This window comes from Kwoniella europaea, chromosome 1 (assembly GCF_036810445.1).
Source record: "Kwoniella europaea PYCC6329 chromosome 1, complete sequence".
Lineage (NCBI taxonomy): Eukaryota > Fungi > Basidiomycota > Tremellomycetes > Tremellales > Cryptococcaceae > Kwoniella > Kwoniella europaea.
In genome coordinates this window covers 10,913,661-10,930,143 of record NC_089487.1, presented here as the reverse complement: position 1 = coordinate 10,930,143, position 16,483 = coordinate 10,913,661, and the positions used below count along the sequence as shown (strand labels likewise).

At 44.7% G+C, this 16,483-nt stretch overlaps 6 protein-coding genes across 6 annotated transcripts; 3 read left to right on the top strand and 3 right to left on the bottom strand.

Moving 5' to 3' along the window:
• Window positions 1–605: 605 nt before the first annotated feature.
• Window positions 606–2,069, top strand: V865_004149 (uncharacterized protein; the record flags this gene model as incomplete). Its single annotated transcript, XM_066227934.1, has 1 exon — window positions 606–2,069. One exon carries the CDS (start codon window positions 606–608, stop codon window positions 2,067–2,069), a length of 1,464 nt encoding a protein of 487 aa, XP_066084031.1.
• Window positions 2,070–3,195: 1,126 nt separating this feature from the next.
• On the top strand, window positions 3,196–5,896 carry V865_004148 (uncharacterized protein; the record flags this gene model as incomplete). Its single annotated transcript, XM_066227933.1, has 5 exons — window positions 3,196–3,600; window positions 3,673–3,803; window positions 3,871–4,057; window positions 4,118–5,658; window positions 5,722–5,896. 5 exons carry the CDS (start codon window positions 3,196–3,198, stop codon window positions 5,894–5,896), a joined length of 2,439 nt encoding a protein of 812 aa, XP_066084030.1.
• Window positions 5,897–6,693: 797 nt separating this feature from the next.
• Window positions 6,694–9,361, top strand: V865_004147 (uncharacterized protein; the record flags this gene model as incomplete). Its single annotated transcript, XM_066227932.1, has 19 exons — window positions 6,694–6,968; window positions 7,060–7,082; window positions 7,142–7,156; window positions 7,229–7,235; window positions 7,311–7,383; window positions 7,473–7,574; window positions 7,636–7,669; window positions 7,743–7,780; window positions 7,849–7,866; window positions 7,951–7,976; window positions 8,130–8,190; window positions 8,249–8,273; window positions 8,340–8,453; window positions 8,530–8,560; window positions 8,620–8,651; window positions 8,715–8,807; window positions 8,865–8,891; window positions 8,963–9,009; window positions 9,074–9,361. The coding sequence occupies 19 exons, from the start codon at window positions 6,694–6,696 to the stop codon at window positions 9,359–9,361; spliced, it is 1,329 nt and encodes a 442-aa protein (XP_066084029.1).
• A 420-nt stretch (window positions 9,362–9,781) lies between these two features.
• Window positions 9,782–12,592, bottom strand: V865_004146 (uncharacterized protein; the record flags this gene model as incomplete). The annotated part of the gene is made up of 11 exons (XM_066227931.1): window positions 9,782–9,852; window positions 9,953–10,111; window positions 10,188–10,724; window positions 10,793–11,342; window positions 11,445–11,567; window positions 11,640–11,777; window positions 11,848–11,980; window positions 12,115–12,224; window positions 12,317–12,375; window positions 12,450–12,510; window positions 12,572–12,592. 11 exons carry the CDS (start codon window positions 12,590–12,592, stop codon window positions 9,782–9,784), a joined length of 1,962 nt encoding a protein of 653 aa, XP_066084028.1.
• Window positions 12,593–13,385: 793 nt separating this feature from the next.
• V865_004145 (uncharacterized protein) lies at window positions 13,386–14,303 on the bottom strand (the record flags this gene model as incomplete). Its single annotated transcript, XM_066227930.1, has 1 exon — window positions 13,386–14,303. The coding sequence occupies one exon, from the start codon at window positions 14,301–14,303 to the stop codon at window positions 13,386–13,388; it is 918 nt and encodes a 305-aa protein (XP_066084027.1).
• Window positions 14,304–14,789: 486 nt separating this feature from the next.
• Window positions 14,790–16,358, bottom strand: V865_004144 (uncharacterized protein; the record flags this gene model as incomplete). The annotated part of the gene is made up of 11 exons (XM_066227929.1): window positions 14,790–14,854; window positions 14,911–14,952; window positions 15,011–15,127; window positions 15,193–15,277; window positions 15,344–15,436; window positions 15,523–15,624; window positions 15,694–15,809; window positions 15,870–15,978; window positions 16,039–16,051; window positions 16,117–16,231; window positions 16,316–16,358. 11 exons carry the CDS (start codon window positions 16,356–16,358, stop codon window positions 14,790–14,792), a joined length of 900 nt encoding a protein of 299 aa, XP_066084026.1.
• Between the last annotated feature and the right edge of the window lie 125 nt (window positions 16,359–16,483).

Here is a 16,483-nt window from a genome sequence, read left to right as displayed (position 1 = left end):
TACGTTACATTAATATGTATATATGTATATATATATATATCTGTTTTATATAATATTATCATCATCTGTATATATGTACATTCGTAATGTGTCGTTTACTCATCTAATGATTGATTTCATGTATTGTCGAGATATAATCGCCTTGTCATACAGATTAGTCTTGGGAGTTAAACTGTGCATTGCTCAAGGGTCCCAGATTGCTTCTTCAGTATACGATTGCGGCTGTGCAATATGGGATATTCCCAAGAAGGGGACAATCCCTTGCGAGGCGACGGGACGAAGAGAGAGAATCATACGTACTCATTTACAGTCCCTTGTCCTTATCCAATGATGTACTCGACAGAGCGCACTTCTTGAACACGGCGAGAAGCGGTGATAAACGAGTAGATCGTACAAAGGTGGAAGTCCTTTGTGGCAAAGAAGAAACATCTAACTTACAAACCTGCTCCAGTGGTTGAGCGGACTCGAGACTCATACCGTATACCGTATACCGAAACGTATATAATGGAAAGGGTGACCTATCAACATCCTTTAGACCACTTTCTACTTGCATCCCAATATATCACATAGCCTCCCCATAATATCCAATTCAAAGATCGTCTGACATGTGTGAACCTACCGATGATGAGATACCTTCAGACGCACCCCCTTCTTATCCGGAATCGATGGCCGCATCAAGCGGAATAGATTTACGGGTACGTAGTATCCAAACGCGCATGGGTCATATTAATTTGAGGGATCTTGGGCTTCCTCGGCCTACTTCTCCATTTAATTTCATAGGATACGCAAGACAGCTTCCGTTGGGAGTGACTCCAACAAGGTACTATGATACCCCTATCGAAGTTGAACAACCACCACTCAGAAGAGGAAGTTCATACAGTGGAGACCCAGAACCAGTGGGGTATCTTTCATTCTTGGATGAACTTGGTCAAAGGATCCCGTACATATCGAATCCGAATTTTACCAAGCCTATAACGAAAGGGACGATTCGTCCCAATACCGATCTCAGCGTGAATAGTGAATATCGTCGAAGGAATCCAGAATTGACACTGCCAGAAGGAATGGTCGATAATATATCATCTAGATTTCTGACCTTACCTGGGTTCGCATTTGATGGAGATTATACGTTTCAAAGTGCTTTCTTACAATACCCTGATGATGGGAAGATGAACAAGGAAGAGAGGGTTCATATGAATTTGAATCATGCTGCGACTTGGAAAGTCCCAGATCAACTGATTGAAAACGATTCCGAGGGGGAAGTGAAAGACTTGTATGAGAAGATCATAAAGGACGATGAGATAAGTGAATTTGGAGGAATAAGTTTAATCCTTCATCCACCTCCCATTCCACCTTCTCGATGGCCAACAAGAAATCAAAACATGTTAGAAGAACAAGATTCGGAAGGAAACGATGTGCCGAGATTCAGATTGACGGGAATGCAATTCTATGGTGAATTGACAATGGATAACCCATTAAGGTATGCAGTCGATACTAAGATATCCTCCGGAAGCGGAAAGGAAGATAGGAATTTCAAGATTACTTTAAATTCCGAAAAGACTTTTCTGATCAAAGGTGCACGTGAAGATGGAGAAGCGTGGAGGGATCTACATAAACTGTTTAATCATCCTCATGGGATTGAGGTGAGGGTGAGATCGACGGTCACTTTGAGACCTAGTATGAACTACCACTCGGTGAACCACCACGAAGACTGGGATGATGATGATGTTTCTACCATGAGTGAAGGCGTACTGGGTAATAAAGCAAGTCGCGAAGTCGAACAAGTGCCACGGGGTTTGACTTCGGTTTCAGGAAGTAATGTTGGAAGGGCTGATGAGGTGGATAGCAATGGATATGTCTCGCCCGAAGGGGGTTTTTCCGTTTCAGCCACTGCAGACATCGCTACTAACATCAGAGAAGATGATGATACAATCGTTGATCGTCAGCCTACTACCGGCCCAAGCGCGAGTATCAGAAGTAAAGGTAAAGCTCCCGTTCGATCATCCACTGGATCATCTTCTGGTAAATCACAAAAACCTAAGAACTGCTGGATCAGACCTAGAAACAAGTAGTTACTGTCGTGTCTGAAAATCAGAACCTTATTAGGTAGACCACGGTCAGAGTATGTACATTGAGTATGCTAATCTACCAAGTACGGGATTTGCCTAACACAGTAGATATAGTACATGTGTATAAAACTTTTCAAGGTCGAAATGGATCAAGTACGGTACAATTGGGCAGTATCGATGTGCCTTATTCCCTTACCTAAGGCTTGGTGTATAGCTTGTGAGCAATCTTTGCCGAGATGAGGAGCCGCTGTTACTCATCCACTGTGTCTTTAGCATATCATCTCTGTGTCGTAAATCGACTTACCTGTACCGAAAGCTAAGACAGGGATCCTATTACCGCTGTTGACGATTATCGATTCTTCCATTTTGCATACTATGACCCCAAGCAGGTACAAGGGTACTACTGTGTCTACTATCATTCCCAGCTCATATAGCATATATACCAGTTTCCTAGCTCGAAATGATCCTCATCAATCTTCCTTTCTTCACCGTCACCATAAAGGAGTGAACCAGGAGAGAGTGCCACATTCACTTCATGCACCAAACTATAATTCCGATAATTGGGTGAGTGTTACAAGGTGTATTCAGTTACGTTACTCGATTTAGAAATTAGAAATCCAGGGTCCAACTCGCTCAGTTGGATTTTTTTTTTTTGCCACTTTGAGGTATAAGGGAAAGCAAGAAAAGCAATGACGTGAATACAAGTGGGTGCTTAAGCAGTAGAGTGAGCAAGTACGAGTATGACTTTTGGACGAAAGAAGCAACATGCAACTTGCAACGGCGGCAAAAAAGTAAAAGCAACATTACTCGACTTTGACTCTTGATCATTTCTCATTTCATCATCATCAACATATACATTCCTTACCATATCTTGTCTCAGTCTTACATACCATACATACCTCGATCTTGATACACCCACATCCCGACTGCATCTACCGGATGGATTGATTAGATTGATGATACTCTTACTCGGTCAGTTGCGGTTAGTCGGTTATTGAATATACACCAAAAACAAAGGATCGTCCATTTATTCAATCCACCCTCAAGAATCAAGAACATCCAACCTGTCTTACTCCCTCGACTGCCTGATATATCATCAACCCAGACTGGTGGTCCTTACACATGCATCATGGCCGATCCGGCCTTCCATAATCAACCACCTACGAACCATCCTCACCCTCATCCACACTCATATTCCCATACTCAACCTTCTCCCACCCTCTTGGATACTCCCCACTTGAGTGGACCCAGTACGCCCATCCAGCCTGAAACTCCACACACCGACCAACTTCAGACACCTACCACTCATGCCGAAGGATCATCATCCAGCAGTTCACCGGTGAACAAGACGAGCACTATCGCCGGATGGGAGGATAAAGGGAAAGGCAGAGCTGAAGTACAAATCAACGAGGATGAAGATGCTGAAATGATGAATCTCGATGCATTGAGACGGATGAGTGCTAGAGTATCGCAGATAGAGCATAGTGAGAAAATAGGAGACGGATGGGTTCAGCGAGATGAGTTGTTGGGAATGGTGAGTCATCCACTCAAAGACTGTAATGTCATGTGGAGGTATGGAGCTGACCCACCTTCTTACCATCAATAGGTCAAGTCAATATTGCCTATAGCGATTGAACAGATACCGTTCCTGCAAGAGAGATTATCAGCGCAGAGGGATACGATAAAGACAATGCAACAGCAAGCTAAATTGTCGGAGCAGCTCATGGCTATCGAACGGTGAGTGCGCCTAATGAATGATATAAGCTTGGGAAGCTATGCTGATGCTACCGTTTATCTGTCGAAGATCACGTCACACTGCCGAAAGAGATTCATGGCATGCTGAGACTCGAGCACTGATGCATCAAAGAGAAGCCGAGATTGCCGCTGGGGCTAGACCACGTAAAGTGTTGGATCTGGATGTAGGGTATCATCAGGAGTTGGAAGCTGCCAATAAGAGGCTGGAGATGGATAATAGGTTAATGGCACCAAGGGTAAGTTCTGGCGATGATTTCTCTTCCCGAGTTCACGACTGATTATAACGATTATTATAGCTCGCCGACACACAGAGACAGATAGATAAACTAGTCACCGAATTGCGATACCTTCGATCTCACGTCATCTTGAACTCCCGACCTATCACCAAACCAGGTGAAAACTCTCACACTCACCCTCAACCCCCTATATCATCTTATCTGCCAACTTCGGGTAGACGCCATTCCCGTTCGCCAATCAAGGGGTCCAGCAAGGTGACGATGGGAGATGCCCGAACCGAACATTTGTTACTCGCTGCAGAAAGAGTTAGAAACCTGCGTCAATTCGATGACCGGATCGGTCGACTGACATTGGACGAGTTGAAGCGGAACGGCGTCGTAGGACCGAGTGGGGGTGTGGGATTCTCAGAGGGATACGGTGGAATCGAATCAGAAGCGGAAGATGAGTTGTCTGAAGAAGAGGAGAAACCTTTGCAAGCTAGAAGACCAAGTATGTCAGCTACCAAATCCAAGGGTAAATCATCCCATTCACAATCTCAACCCCAAGGAACACCATTACTTCCTCGGCCTAAGAAATCTAGGAAGACACATAACCCACCTCAACAACCTACTATACCTGAAACTCCTTCCAAATCCAATCGAAAACAACAACATCCTCCACCTCAGACCACGCCTGGAGGAAGCAACTTCAACGACCTGCTTCGTGCGGCTGAACTCGCCACTCGACCTGGTACGCCCACACCTGAGGATAGGTCTCAAAAGATCGTGCCGCTTTCTGCTATGTCTGCGACCCGATCAACCACCAGAACAAGAGATGAAAGCGCTAGTGAGAGAGGTAGTCCCGTTAAGCGAGTTAGGAGGGACGAATGGTCCTCTGGCAGAGAAGATGAGTTACCACCTCTGGGCACTCAGCAAAGTGCCATACCGAACAGTCAAGGATCTGCATCGGCACTTGATCTATTGGCTCAGGCGAGTCAGTTGGAAGTCGCCAAATCAGGTGAAATGTCTTCCAGTAGCTCTTCTGGACCATTACCTTCGGCAACTCGATTAGGTGATCTCATCGACCCGAATGATGAGGCCCAGAATAGTAGTATCGGCGCGAGATCATCCAGTCCTCTCAGGTCGAACGAAGATATCTCTTCATTAGGTCCTGCAATCGATCTCACTCCATTCGCCAGACCGGCCCGACCCGCACAACCGCCATCAGCACATGGGGATAACCAAAATCAAAATCCGGTCGATCCGAATCTCACCACGCCCAAGAACCGACCTAGAGCATATAGCGGGACGTCTGATCTCGCCACGCCGGTCACTGCAAGGGAATACCCCAGCTCGACGGTTTACCCTACACCTGGTAACGAGCGAGATGGAGATGGCGACTATGATGAGAACGACGCGTTTGCCAGTCCGGCTGTACCTGGATTAGGCAAGTACGTACATCTCACGAGCAGTCTGCCGGCGAGGAGAATAAGGAGTCCCTACCTGAAGTGGACGGTTGAAGAGGATGAACTTCTCGCTAGAGCCGTGGCGATCCATGGAGAGAAATGGGATTTGGTCTCGAAGGGCGTACCTACTAGATCATACCATCAAGTCAGACAGAGGTGAGCTGGTCAAATCCTCCGCAATTGGAATGTACAGCTGATTGTTCTTTGGTATATTTACAGATGGTTACGAAAGACGGGTGCATTCGACAAGAAAGGCAATGATGGTGGGAATGGAATCATCAACTCTTCAATGGGTATGGGCATGGGGATGGGCATGGAAGATGATGATGAGTCGCCTACACCGGATGAGAAGACTCCGACGGGCAAGAAGAAAAGAAGGATGAGTCAGGTGTAGGATGTGCATTGAAATTGGGGATCAATTTGGATATGGACAATACATCAATTTGACAAGAGAGGAAAGATTCGGTCGCTGGAATGGCAGTTGCGCAAAATCAATTTGCTTCTTGCATATTATCAGACGTGTGTCACTTGTCTAGCTGTATCATATATCAATATATACATCATTTTTGGGTTAATTCTTGTTGATATGCTGCATTGTTGAATGAAGACGAAGAAAGAACAGGAAAGAAGAAATTCATATGCATATGATATCTACAACATGCAATCGTCCCAGATGTCCAGGAAGATGAAACACTGGTATATATCAAGAAAAACCCTGAACATATACATTTACTTAACCTATGTTGAATGATGTGCACGCACCTTCAACGCATACACATATAACACACACACACAAACGGCTCTATTTGGGTGCAATGTATGCGTGACTGACATGACTGACACTCTTACATCTTTCCTTTCTGACCGGATGACAGCAACCTCTCTTACGATCAATAACGATACGATAGATAACGAGTGAGACGAAACTGACGATAAGAACATTCCCACCTGAGACCTAAAAATCACCTCATCTCATCCCAACAAAGGAAGGAGAGCGGACAAGAAGTAAAGGAAGAAGATCATTCTTTCGGTATCGGTAAGAAGATTTCTCTCCATCGACAGAAGATCGTTCGTGTTCCAGTGGTATACCGGTTCCAACTTAAAGCTCAGAGAAGGAAGAGTAAAGGCATCCTATCCTGAAATACACAATCCACCACACCATCCACATTGATTGATCCGGTTCGATCCAGAATGTACATGTACATCATCCTCCTTCTTTCCCTCCTGATATACCCAATAAGTTTGGCCAGACCAGGTGTTCGACTCCCATACAACCCTGACCGAAGATTACTACCTCTCCAACCTCATAGCTCTGATTCCAATCGATCGGTGAAACGAGAGGAAGATTTGAGTAGGAGGATGTACTCCCAGGAGGAATTGAGGTCTTGGAGTAGTGGTGAGAGGGAGAAAAGACAAATGAGGTGGGAGCAGCAGATTGCCTATGAAGGCAAGACGTTCTTTGATGGGTGAGTCGATGATCCGTTTTGATGAGACGTACGGTTTATTGAGTGGATTGACTGACATGTTAATGGTAACTCTTACGGTACGTGAATATAGCTGGGAATCCTTTACTCAGCCTGGTATGTCCATCTCTTTAGGTCCGTCTGATTGTGGCTGATTGAGGAAGACTTTGACATAGATCCTACCCTTGGACGTAAGTGCAGAACAATCCATTCGATGAACTTCACGAGTACTTGGCTGACTAGGATTTACCTCTCTATCGCAGTTGTAACGTATGTCCTGTTTCGTCTTCAGTTCCATTCGCTGACCAGATATAGATATCGTGTATAGCTGATTTGTGGATTTAGATATGTCGATAATTCTACTGCATTCAAGAAAGGATTAGCATTTTGGACAGGAGACGGGAAACCAGGTATTCAAGTGGGTCCTACCACCTCTACAACAGATATTCAATATATGTTTCGTCGATCTAAGCTTATATGGATTATTGTATTGATATCAATATCCAGGTTGATCACTTCTCAACTACACCGGTCAACACCCCCCGAGATTCAGTCAGGATCACTACCAAATCGATGTTTGCCGGTGGACTGTTTATCATCGATATGGCTGTGAGCTTTCGTTCTCCACGCAAGCTGACAGAATCCTACTAATTCATTGGGAATGTTTTAGCTTATGCCCTGGGGATGTGGTGTATGGCCAGCTTGTAAGTCTCGACGAGCGTTGCATATGTCATCGGGAGCGACATAAGCTAATTCGAATCTGCCACTTCTCAATAGTCTGGACTCTGGGATATCAAGCAGAATGGCCAACCGCTGTCAGTCCATCGTCTCATCTCCCTTCTCAAGGAAAGTCTGAGCTGATCATTACGTTTGCTACGAGTAGGGTGAAATTGATATAGTGGTAAGTATCTTCCAGCTCATCTACCGAACTCTCTCCATCGAGAACGCGAAACAAGCTGAGGTGTCCACCAATCATCGAATTCAGGAAGGAATACAGGCTATGACCAACAAGTGAGTCACTGTTGATGATCCCACTCGGAATGACATGTAGCCTACTAAAAGTATATCCCGATATCTAGTCGATACACTGTGTAAGTCTGCTAGTCGAAATGAGATCATCTCACGAGACAATTGAACAGCTGAGCATGTTCTTTCCTAATGTAGTCACACCTTACCCGGATGCGAGATCAATCAAGCTCCAGGAATGTACACTGGTCAGCTTGGAGTGAGTCGCCACAAGAACAATCAAAAATTTTCATTTTGACGCTGACAGGAGAATGCAGAATACAAATTGCGATTCGACAACAGGTGAGCAGCTATACCCTTCTCGGGATACTGGTAAGGGGACATCAGAAGCTGATCGTCCGATGATAGGTGGAAGTGGCTGTACGATCGGATCCGACTCGCAAAGTTCCTTCGGTATGCCTTTTAACGAAGCTGGAGGAGGGGTGTTTGCGATGTTGTGGAACGATAATGGAGTGAGGATGTGTGAGCGGATTGGTTCATTCGACAGCTTATCTGTAAGTCCTGGTTGGCATATAGCTGACACCGGGCGTTGGAATAGGGGATTGGAATCGAGCTCAAATACCCAGCGAGTGAGTCGAAGACTCCCCCATGCAGGTTCACCCGAAGCTGACCTATTACTTTCCCGCAGTATTAAGTCCAACTCTCCTACACCTGATCAATGTAAGCTGTACTTTGTTCCCAGTTTGCTCGGCAGATAGCTTACACAGATCGACACGAGTACAGGGGGCACACCGAGAGCAGCGTGGGATGCATCGACCTGCGATCCGTATAAATTCTTCCAAGCTCAGGTATTGGTATTGAACATTGATCTGTGTGGTGAGTCTGACATCTGATCCGAAAATCTCAATTGTACTGATGGCGCTACACCTATAGGTGTGTGGGCAGGTGCCTTGTACGAGAGTGAGTTAAGTATATTATCTCAACGCAAAAACTGGAAAAGCTCAACTGACAATGGATTCTCTCTGATGTAGCATTCGACTATTGCCCTGGTACTTGTGCAGAGTACATATCCGATCCGGTGAGTGACTATCTTGACTTATACTATCTGATACTGGTATCTTACCATTGCTGTACTCGTTCAGAAAAATCTCAATAACACTGTGATGCTCCTAAACTATATCAAAGTATTCCAACAGACCGGCACCTCACCCATACCTGAACAAGCTCACGATAATTCCAACTTGACAGGAGCAGGTGGGGATGCACCGTTGAATGCGAGTGAGGTAAATGCCAGCGTGAGGCAGAGTCAAAGTAGTTCGGCGGTCATTCCGAATTCTAGTGAAGGTTCGTCGAGCGGATTGAGAGGGATAAGAATACCGAGTTGGTGGTCTGGATTGATATTGGGAGTTATCATGATTTTGACGATTTGATGATATGATGATATGATGATTTGTTACGGACGATGGGTTTATGATTACAGAATAGGAATATTGGAAGAACGTCCGATGGATTAACACTAGAAAATTTACCTCGATTCTGCATAGATAGAAGAATTTAGGGGTCTATAACGTGACACATAGAGTTGCAGTACATACAGCCAGAGACATTGAGATGAAAATATAATTCATGTTAGACTTGTTCATTGACTATTACCGTAGGATCAAACAAGACGGTACATTGATAGATTGAACAGACGCACAAGGAGGATGACTGACTACGATTTGACATAATATTCAAGACGAAAGAGTTGGATACATTACAAAGCAGACCGAAATTAAGGAAAGCAAAGTGAAACGCAAGATAAGTTGAAATGTAAGAGTACAGTGTTCTCATGTTCGCATTCATTGATACTAGTAGATCTTGCCATCTCCACCTGTACAGTTCCTAGGTGCATTATGAGAGCATTTGACATGCACGATAACTAAAACGATCAAATTGATTTATCAGTCAAAATGTCACTTTTTATATGTATGAATATGTAAAACGAAGCCGAGGCATGAGAAGATACAGCGCCCACTTACGATGACAATCATCACATTGTAAACCCGCTCTACCCCCCATCTTCTTCTTGCACACCGCGCATTTCCCACTTCCACCTGAAGCCGGATAATCATTCCTACTTGGTGACGGGGTAGGTACCAGTACTCTAGGGAAGAAAGCGAATGCGAATGTCGATGTGACTGGATAGCAGATCGAAGAACCACATCATCGTCAGCTTTATACTAAAACTCTTTTTCGATGCGAATCGCAACTTACAATTCGACGACAAAGCCTTTTTACCATTGATCAGAGGTACACTATCTTTATCTACCAGTGTGAATCTATGCGTGGCCATCGCACTGGTCTTGATAGGTGATTTGGGTTTCTGGTCTTTACGTTTGATAGGAGTGATGGAAGAAGGTAATGAAGGGATACTTTCAATTTCCGATATCGTAGTATCGACAGTAGGAGTGGTGATATAGTCTCTGACTTCGACAGCATGATCCACTTCTGGAGCTGTTGGCTTTACAGAAGTGGATTCTGGATGATCCAGTTTGGGTTGCTGGGTGACAGGCGGGGTAGGGTGGCCTTTGATAGTCATCGTCGAACCCATCTCCTCTTCTTCATCATCCGTCTTGACTTCTGAAGTTGGACCGGGTGTCGCAGCTCTGAGCACAGAAGCTGTCTGTACTGGTTCTTCAAAAGCAGACCCAGCTCCCAGGAAGCTCGACCATCCTTGACCAGTACTATTGCCATCTCTCGCTGATCCAAATGATGATCCGCTATCTGAAGAAGGCAATAGACGTTCTTGTCCTATTCCGATACGAATCTCAACATCATCAGTCTGATTACTTGTTCCAGAATGCGTGGATAGTATTTACCTTTGACATCACTACTTGCCGTCTTGAAGGTGAGTATACTATCATTAGGTGTGAAACCCAGATCATTCCATCTGGCAGTTCTCCATTTCTCATTATCATCCAATTGATCGCTCCCATTCCCGTTTCCACTGAGACTTGAAGAATCGGATAAACCTGATGAAGCTCCTTTCCCAGATATATCTAGATGAATCTCAGCCAATTTCCTCAATACGTCCTCTTCATCTTTCCTATCTTTCTCTTCTTCCCCTATTTGATTCATATTGGTTGGATGATCATTTCGATCGCCTCCGTCAAATATCGGCATCGCCCTCTTCCCGCCTCTGTGAACTAGTCTTATCGACCCGACATGCTCGGAAGTGGGGTCATCAAGCTTAGATAGCACCTCGACCTCGATCTCACGTAGTTTTGCTAACACCTCTGGCATCTTGGGTCGATGGTTCGGGTCTTCCTGAGTACATGATAATGCCAATGAAATGAGAGCTGGAGGACAGCCAGGTGAAGCTCGGCGGATCACCTCGGATGGATCAGGAGTGAAATGAGGTGCTTGGCGCTAAGTACGGCAGGATGGTATATTTTAGCGTCGTTCTCATCTCGCAGTGCTGGTAGTGACTGAAGCAGCACTCGAAAGAAGAAGACAGCGACCAAAGCTCACCGTGTACGTCTTCGAATCAACCAATCTCCTAGACATGATCTCAATGAATATTATCCCAAGACTGAACACATCCGTAGGTAAATCAAATTCCAAGCCATTTATAATTTCTGGACTCATATACCCCTACGATGAGATTCCATCGTCTCAGTTTGAACAGGCAACTGTGATAGCGTGGCACACACCACTATCACTCACATCAGTACCGCAATAGGTCATCCTACGCATCTCGTCCGCATTCCTCGAAGCGATCCTAGCAAACCCAAAGTCTGTAACTTTGACTCTTTCGTTGGACGTAATCAGTAGATTCTCGCCTTTCAAGTCGCGGTGTATACACTACCACAATTGGTATGTCAGTGATTAAGCTCAAAGCAAAAGTGGGCTAGTCGGTCTTGGTGTGACTTACCTGCCTGGCATGAAGATAGGCCACTGCCCTCGCTACGTCGGTGGCAAATGATAATCTCAATCTCCAAGGAAAGGGGCGGGAAGATAAGATGTATTGACGTAAATTTCCGCGGGGTACGAACTCGGATATGATACTGGTGGAACAAGAGATGTTAGTCGAGTTCAATGACACTCAGATTTGGAGCAGATGAAATACGAAGAACAGAGTGAAGAAAGAAGGTGCAGAGAATTGATAGGATCCCTCTGAGCATAACATCATGTCACTTACAACACCCTGCCATCGTCTCCTGGAGCTGTTGATAATCCCAAGAACAACACTATGTTAGGATGTCTACATTCTCTCATTATCCTCCACTCCCTCTCAAAGTACTTATGAACCTATAAGCGATAACAGGCAACGTTAGATCGAACTGTCTCAACAATCAGGACTGAGAGTACACCATCATTGATGGTTGAGAAGGTTCACTCACATCATATTCCGTCGAAGGGAGTACCTCCTTGATGGCAATATCGATACCAAGGTAAGAACCTGATCGCGATTCAAGTCAGTCTGAAGTCCATCTGAAGACCGAAGGGCAGAGAGGGAAGATGACCTGATCTCACCTTTGTATACTGATCCGAATGATCCTGCTCCCAGCCTTTGTCCCCATTGTATGTCCTCATACTGAAAGCGATCATATCCTGTCAACAAATGTCCGTTATAACGCGATGTTAAGTATACTCACAGGTATGATATCAAAGTCCATCTTGGGGATTATGGCCTCTATCTTCTACTGCCAATCAGACAATCTTAGGTGTCTATCTTATCTTGAGATAAGCCAAAGCGGTCGTCCTTGTCTAGATAGGCCGTCGATAACGAATGAATAATGAGCTTCAATCAATCAATGACTGATCACTGTTAATTGATGGTGACCGATTGATGATGTCAGTGTCAGTGTCAGTCCACCAGCTCACGAGCCATTCTCTCATCTCTCTAATCCTTCCCTTCCGTGTGATAGGATATGAAACAAGGTTCTTTATCGCACACACAGATATTTCCCCGGCTGGAGTGTTTCACATCTGAATCGCATTCGATACAGTGGTGTAACTTACTGGTGTTGGGTGAAAGCTTACTCGCAGGATTACTTGCACTCACGCATATCGTTTTGTCTTCCATTATCATCGTGCTATACATACTCTTGCTAAGTAAGATGTCTACCAGCTGACTGCACATTGTGAGTGATGCTGCTCGTGTGCTAAGTGGAAGGAGTTTTGTCGCACGAACTGAGGTACGGGGTATCGTTCAGAAGACCTGTTCCTTCTTGTCATGTCGACCATCGTACTTTGATTGATCACCACAATCCAGTACGTTCAGTTGTTCATCTCCTCGATATGTACCGAGAGATGTCATATGTAATAGCGATATTTCTCGTATAATGCATCAAGAGAACTGAATTGCAATGACCTACCTACTTGCTAACAGTGAACGGAGTTGACCGACAGATGGATCGGTCTGGCAAGTTGTACCCGTCTCTCTCACATCCCCACGATTCCATTCAATCAATCACTCGTACTCGTGGGAGTCCAGAAGTGCGAAAGTATCTTATCCAGAGTCGACAATCCATTCTTCTCAACACTGTTACTATCGCCCTGCACACTTCTCCCAGTGATACTGACCGTCGGTTGAGTATTCGCTCTTCTCTCCGAAATGCCGTTTATCAACTCCATATTCAAATCCGATATCAACCTCGCCTCTTCTTCATTCCCATTATCTTCATTTACACTTTGCAATCTACCATCTACACCTTCCTTGTACATCCAAAGTACACCTTGATCAATCATCGTCAACTTACGCTGGACGGTCGTCCCTCTGTCGACTGAGAGATCAATTATGAGATCTTTGTAATCTGTCCAAATCCTGTGGAGCGACTGAGTCTTCTCATCCCATTTGATATTCATATACTTTCGCGATCGTCGCTCCGTCTGAGAGGAATCATAGGTATTTTTAAACCCAGATCCAGCTTCAGGGATATACAAATTCTTCATCCACATTTTATTTGCACATTTACTTTCTATCCCTATACTCTTAAATCCAGAAACCACATCTCTCTTTTTCAAGGACTGAAACCAGCTATCTCTTGAGGAAAAAGCATACATATTTTGTTTATTCTTGAGTTCGACTTTCCTCAAATCACAACCTACCTGTCCTTCTACCGGGATTTGCTGATCGCCAAAATGGACCGTCCCTTCAAATGTGGTTTTGGGCAATTCGATCGTCACTTCCCCACTGGTCAACAACCTAGTTGTGATGTTGGGGCGACGAGGAACTTGCAAAGTTGTGATGGTAGGTTGAAGGGCCAATACTCGTTCTCCAAGCCATGTGTCGTCGAAGTGGATCGCACCGCCTGATAATTTGTGAATGTATAATTTGGCATTGTACCCTTCCGAATTGGTCGAATTGTCAATGCTTGAGGACATGCTGTTACTGGCGGACTAATGGGACTTCAGGCGAACAATTGGAATGATAACCCAAAATCGAACTCGCCACCTATATATGAATCGTAGTGATCTGTTCACTGGTGTCATGCCTTCAGACAGTGTCTGTGTGTGTGAAAGGAGGTTTGTCGTTCATTGTGTATGTTATAGTCCATCAGAAGCAAGCAGATGCGGGTGTTTCTTACAAGGGGAGTACAAAAGATGTTGCAATGGATCTTGAAAAGTTATGACTGGAATGAGAACACTCACATTCCACTTTGCATGGTGACGCAGTAGATCTTATAGTTGGTCGTCAATGGTCATCAAAATCTTCATCATATCCTTGAGGCGAGACCATGCATAAGACAGATCATTACAACAATATGATACAATACCGTGATACATAGTTTGTGACGTTACACCATTTTTGCTCATAACCACCTTGATGTTCTGAGTATGAATTGCCTCTCGACCATCCCTGTCCTATTTCTAATCATCCGTCATCTTGGCCGGGATGAAGAAAGTCAATACACCTCCAGCTTCATTCAACTCGCCTAGAACGTTGTCAGCTGATTTATCGCCTCTAATCAACTCGGAAGGTAAAGCTCACCTATATACACGTAAGCTATCAGACAATGATCTTCGCATATGCCTATTGAACATTGTCAGCTGTTGGCCTGTTATCCACGTCCATCAACTCGACAACTGACATGCGATAGCTGCCCCTCCCACTAAATGCGAAGTAAGGAACTTCAGAAAGCCTTTGATAGCCACTGTGACGGTGAACATCTGATCGGGAGGTGGAGGAGGCTGATCATCGTCGTTCGCTATATCGTCGTCGACTGTCAGCTGAATATACTAAGATGACACGAAAGCTGACGAATCAACTGACTATTACTAGAAGGTACACTGAGATCATTCCATGTAGTCGTCAGATTTACTCGAGATGCTTTCGACGTCAGCTCTAACCTTCCTTCCTATAGGTGAGGGGTGTATCAGCTGGGATCTGTCGCATTGCAAAATTAGCTGAAAGCGGGACTTACGTGATTCGCAGATACCTTCACATCTTCCGCCAAGTGACTCAACCTAGATACTATATTTCGTAGTTCCAACAGATTTGGCAAGACGACGTGAATCTATGATCAAATTGAAATCCGTCATAAGCTTCTTCGCGTCATTTTCACTTCAACTCGCTTCGAAGAATAGCCAAAGCTTAGCTCACATCTGGTTGAGGACATAGCGGCTCGTTCAGCCCCGCCTGCCTCCTCGCTGAAAGTATTTTAACTGGTATTTCATGAGTGATCGACATCGGTTTTCTTTGCGCCTAGATGCGGTCCCAAATGGAGGAGATGAGAATTGCCTCAAGTTCTGAGAGTAGTCCTGGGTGGCTCACTGTATATCCGCGTATCTCAAAAGACCATATAGGTTGTTGACCCTTCTTATTCAATTTGAGCGTGACATCTGATTCGGTCAATGCTGCGGTTGATCTCGATTCGTTTATACTTCCAACTACACACGCGAGACATCAGCTTTGGTCTCATACAAGTGGAAAATAGCTAATCTACTGACCTGAACTATCTGCACTCCGCAATATCTTCAATAACGAGTCCAAATGAAGTTCCACCCATATCTCGTTATCCGCATTTGACTCGATCTTATATGCGTCGAACAGTGTTGACTATATCGTTAATGAAGGATCAGCTATCGGATCAAGTCATCCATCGTCATCACGGCTTACCACTTTCACCTGTCTATAAAGATGATAGATATCAGCTGAACTGTACTTCTATCAAGGCAATGTACAGCTGATACTGACGACCATACTTGTACACCTGTCGAACTTTCATTCCCTGGAACGATGAAATGGACTTGTTCGGGTGATAATCTGATAACGCACGATCGTGCTAATGCGGCTAATGATCTTGTTATCTCTGAGGAGAGTCCATATGTTTTTTTGCATCAGCTGATAGGCGACATGCTTGAGCAAAATCTATCTGAAGATGGCTCATACTTACTATGTAACAGAGCTACATTGGATATACCCGTCCTGAACCTCATCTCTCCCTTTTCTGTTTTCCTTCCTCTTTCTCACTTGGTGAACAGAGATCCCGACTGGTAGCACTCTACGCAGTTCAAAGCCTCGAAAGCCAAGGGGATACTGCGCTTATGAGGTGACAGGTGGT